The 4,936-nt window shown below is 53.0% G+C and overlaps 2 protein-coding genes across 2 annotated transcripts; both read right to left on the bottom strand.

Annotated features, from left to right (window-relative positions):
* Positions 1-1,855: 1,855 nt before the first annotated feature.
* On the bottom strand, positions 1,856-2,838 carry STEHIDRAFT_126705 (uncharacterized protein; the record flags this gene model as incomplete). Its single annotated transcript, XM_007298314.1, has 2 exons — positions 1,856-1,910; positions 1,940-2,838. The coding sequence occupies 2 exons, from the start codon at positions 2,836-2,838 to the stop codon at positions 1,856-1,858; spliced, it is 954 nt and encodes a 317-aa protein (XP_007298376.1).
* A 662-nt stretch (positions 2,839-3,500) lies between these two features.
* STEHIDRAFT_151072 (uncharacterized protein) lies at positions 3,501-4,724 on the bottom strand (the record flags this gene model as incomplete). The annotated part of the gene is made up of 3 exons (XM_007298315.1): positions 3,501-4,082; positions 4,142-4,303; positions 4,359-4,724. The coding sequence occupies 3 exons, from the start codon at positions 4,722-4,724 to the stop codon at positions 3,501-3,503; spliced, it is 1,110 nt and encodes a 369-aa protein (XP_007298377.1).
* Between the last annotated feature and the right edge of the window lie 212 nt (positions 4,725-4,936).

Consider the following 4,936-nt stretch of genomic DNA (forward strand, 5'->3'; position numbering starts at 1 on the left):
GGAGTACTTTAGCTCCATGCTCACATTACCCTCTACATTCTCTCGGGAACGATGCCAATGGTCATCGGTCAAAATCCCCAAGAACTTGTATTCGTGTACCTTAGGTACTTCTCCGTCAGGGACAGAGAAGGTGTGAGCATCAAACCGCGACCGGATTTCGGCATCGTCGGTTAACATCATCACACCACATTTAGAGAGTCCCATATCCATTCCAACCCTCTTACCCCAGTTGTAAACGCCTAACAGCGCCTCATCAGCCTTCGTCAGGTCGGAACCCACCTCTAGCATCAAGACATCGTCGGCGAACATAGAGCCAGGACATGTCCTGGTACGATCATTATCTTGATCAATATTTAGGAGTGCCTCCAAGGGGCCCAAAGGGCGTGGTTCGAAGCCAGGGACTTCAACCCCACCCGCCGATGAGCGTTCCAAGCAGTCATCCATCACTACGTCAAACTGGGGACAAGACATCGGGTCTCCTTGCCGTTGACCCCTTCGCGGAACGAAGGACGACGAGTGATTCCCGGCCGCACGAACAGAGTACCTCATGGACGAATACATAGCTCTAAGGAAATCAATAAATTTTCCCCTAAAGCCCTTCGCCTCTAGGACTCGGAACAGGTATTCATGATGAACCCTGTCATAGGCTTTCTTGAAGTCAACAAAAATACATATCGTCGACTCCCCTTCCATATGCCTACGTCGCACAATTTCAGACATTGCTATGAATTGACCAATGGTCTCTTCACGTCGACGGAACGCCGCTTGTTCCGGGCGAAGAAGGTCTGCTTCCTCTAACGCCACTGTAAGACGATGGGTTAGAATGAGCAGGAGCACCTTAAAGGCGCAACTGATCAAACTAATCCCACGATAGTTCGACAAGAGTTCAGGGTCACCGGACTTGAACAGATTAATGATCCAAATAAAGTTCCAGTCGGAAGGTGTATACACCTTCTCCCACACTCCTAGCAGAATTTTATTCAGGGCCTTCCCAAAAAGCGTTTTCGGCTCATCTGGCAACTGGTCTTTGGGCAGATCCAATCGTACATTATCTGGACGACGGAAGTTCGGGTTCTGCTCCTTGACCCACGCCATACATTCCTCCAACACCAAGGACTTCAACACATTGATATGCACCCCGTCTCGACCGGGCGCTGTGTTCCTATTCGCAGAGCGAAGGGCCATCAAAACCTCCCTCCATTCAATCGGGTCGTTAATCCGAGGAATATCAGGAAGTTGAGGCAAATCCAAATTTTGCCAATACGCCTGGTTATTCGCCAACCCATCCGGGTCGTAGGTAAAAAGGGTTTCATAGTAACCCCTCATAGCCTCAAGAATACCACCCACCTCGTACACAAGCTGTCCCGCTTCGTCCTTCACAGGATGCAAAGACGGTCCGCCGCTCACTTTCGAGGTTTGCGCCCTCAGCCGGGACCATACATTCTTGTGATCGTTACTCACAAAGTCCTCAGCTATTCGGCTATACAACTTCTGCCGACTTCCACGCTCCCACTCAGACCGCTTCTTATTAAAGATGCGCTTGAGTTGCGTGATGTCCTTCACCAGAGGCGGTGGGGCTGGCTTTCCCTTCAGAACCAGTTTATCCACCTTCCGCTTCACCGAGTGAATTCTCGTAAGCAATCGTCGCAATTTTCGAGGTAGATGCTCTCCTTGCGGGATATTGGGTACCTTGACTCCATGTGCTCGCGTCACTTTGTCGAAGGTATCGGTAAAAATGCGCGTACAATCCTCCACTCTCGTGGGGGTGTTCGCGTCAACCGAATTCACCAAAACCCGCCACCTGTTATCGGAGGCAATCTTCTCACTGCATAAGCGTAAACGTCGGCTGTCAAACCTAAAGGTCTTCTGTGGTTCCTGCCAAGCACCGTTGACTGTCAACGGATGGACCACTACCGGACGATGATCGCTCAAACAATACTGGCGCAGCACTCTCGGACGACGGAAGGCTTGTTTAGCTGCTCCAGATACCATGACATGGTCAATGGCACCGGGCTTCCCTCTCCGAGGGAAGCGGCTAAGCGCAGACCCGACCGGGGTCAAGCGTGCAAGCACTTCAGCGTCGGCAGGACTCAAACTACGAATCCTAGGCACAGGCATATTAAAATCGCCAAGCGCCACGATGACCGCACCAGGTTCACTTCTCAAAATATCTCGACAAATCCCTACCAGCTTGTTAAACCGAGAGGTTCTCTCTCGCCTGAAGTTCCCTCCAGATGGCAGATACACGCCTAAGACGTGCAAAGGTCGTTTAAACCCGTGAAATCTCGAAACCTTGACATGGATCACAAATTGCTCACCATGGGGGACCTCGTAGGCCGGCAACCTCGAGTCAACGAGGACAGCCTGCCCACGGAATCCCTCTTGCCAGGGGACGTCAAACGTGTTGTACCCCGAAAGTCGTACGGGGTACTGCTTATCACCGACGACAGTTTCCTGCAGACAAGCGATTGCCACATTCTCCTTCCTCAGGATCTCAGCTAGCTCCCATTTCTTATGAACAAACCCATTGACATTAAGGGTGAGCACCGCTGAAGTTTCTTTCCTGGCCTTACCACTATCTACGGTAACAGAAGGACCAACGCGATCCTTCCATGGCTGCCATATGGCCAAACGCCAACTGCCCAAGGCCCTAGTCCTGTGAGCACCGTCGCGAATTTGGTCTCTAACAACCTCGCAGAAAAGTGGAGTACGTTCGCGAGTCATGGAGCGTATTGCCCGCATCAAACTCGCTGCCGCCTCTTTCGTAACCCACATATCAGTACGCGGGTTTCTATTGAGGTGCGTAATTCTCTCAAGCCGTATAATGGACCGGAACATGTCATCACCTAGACATGCCCGCAGTTCTGCCCAAACATCGGTTACAGACAGGTTCTTTGTATTAAAGATGATAAGACGCTGCCCTTCATTTTTCCTGAGATGCGAGGCAACCGGCCTCACGGGGTGGTCAAGACCGTACGTAGAATCTACGAACGGATCAGGAGGAATAACGGATGGACCACCAGACAAACCCGAACCTCCTGTCCCCAGTCGCTCGCGCAACTGGGCGTCTGTGTTTCTGGTTCTTGCCATGTGCGATCAGAGTGTTTAGAGCCCTAGCGCCAACGCATCCCATTAAACTCCCAATTGACGCGACAGAACGGCACATCACCAGGACTTCAACATTCAACTGGCGCCGCAGACCCAAACCCCAGCCAGGGACAGTATATCAAAGACGGGCTCTCCTGGCCCCGAAGTGCAACCCATAGTCACCCTCGTTTGTCCCCTCAACCGTCAAAAGGCTGGGTAAACGCGTTCCGTCATTTCCAAAAGTTAAATTTAACCACCGGGCGAATTTTCATTATGATCACGCCAGACCGGGAACGACGAAGAGCAAAGTTATTTAATACAACTCGTCATTTTGACGAGTTAATCGGGGGTAAAAGCCGACAGACATGCAGCGCAGAAAAACAAATACTACAAAGAAAGAAGAAAGGGAGACATTAAGACGAAGCGGTAGCCGTCGCGGCAGAGCCGCCCTTGCCACCCTTTCCGCCCTTAGGCCCCCCCTTATCCTTCTTCTTCCCCCCGTCCGTCGCCGCGCCTTTACCCCCCTTCTTCGCCGCCTTCAACTCCGCAGTCCTAGCCTTCTCCCGCTGACGCTTCTTCTGCCTCTTCGACAACTCCGGGGCCTCCGCAGGGTCGGACTCCCGCTTCCTCTTCGTCGAGGTGCCCCCAGAACCGCCCTTCTTCTCCTTGAGCTCCTTGATGTCGCGCTCAACCAACGTCAGCCTCTTCTCCACCTCATCCGCGAACTTCTCCACGTCCACCGGGAGACGACTATCCTCCCGCACGACCTTCCCATCGACAACCTGAAGCGGCTTCAACTTCAGCCCCTCGCGTATCTTATTCTGCGTCGATACGAACGAACACTGGGTGTGATCGTGGGCGCCACGCCAGCAGAACGAGCAGCGTTTCTGCCACTTCGCGCCGACGTAGCCCTGGGCCAAAACCGTCTTCAAAATGTTCTCCCGCTGGTTTTCGTGGAATTGCCATTGCAGGAGCCATTGATCGTCGTGGTCAATCTAATGTGCGGAATTAGCGAGCCCTCAATGTGAAGAACAAAAGGAAACAAGCGACATACGACTCTGGTGGCAAGCACCGCCGTCACACTCGTCGCCTTCTGCAGACTCTTACACTGGTACTCGCCAAAGACGCCCCCCTTCGGAATCGTAATCGGCATCACGTCACTAGACCGCGCGCCAGTGCTCAACGGCGGCGGCCAGAACGTAGTGGCCTTCCCGAACTAACAATCATTAGCTCGTTAAGTCGCTGAACCACTCCTGGAATCAGAAGCTTACCAGCGCAAATTCCGCCTCTATGTTGCGGAAGCCACCTGCCGGGCTCTCCAGCATCTCCTTCGTTCCCCTTTGCCAACCCAACACAGACGGGCCCCCCTTCGCAGCCACCAAGTCATAAGCCTTGGGAAGCGCACCGTCCGTAAACGCTCGTTGCACGAGCCCCACCAACGCCATCTCCTTCATCCTAGACTCTCCCTGGAACAACAACGTGAGGGCATCACCCCCCTTCCTCCCCAAGATCGAGTCCGCGAAAAAGTCGAGCGTGGCGGCGGGAACATACCAATCCCTCGGCGCCTGACACGCAAAATAATATGCCCCCTCCCCAGTGCCGGACATCTCCTCAACGTCGGATGCAGCGATGGACATATTGCGCGTAAAACAGGAAAAAAGCTGTGGTTTGGTTTGAAGGAGATTGCTGGAGCGCAAGAAAGAAAGACAAGATGGGGATGGGCAAAATAGTGGACTGCAGCTCAGGACTTATATACCCGCTCGAGAGTGTGAAAACCCTGCCTTTTCAAGCCCACGAGTCCTGGCGACCCACATCAGTCACCCTCCACAGGATAAAGCATGTGCATGAT

This window comes from Stereum hirsutum (genome assembly GCF_000264905.1).
Source record: "Stereum hirsutum FP-91666 SS1 unplaced genomic scaffold STEHIscaffold_1, whole genome shotgun sequence".
NCBI lineage: Eukaryota > Fungi > Basidiomycota > Agaricomycetes > Russulales > Stereaceae > Stereum > Stereum hirsutum.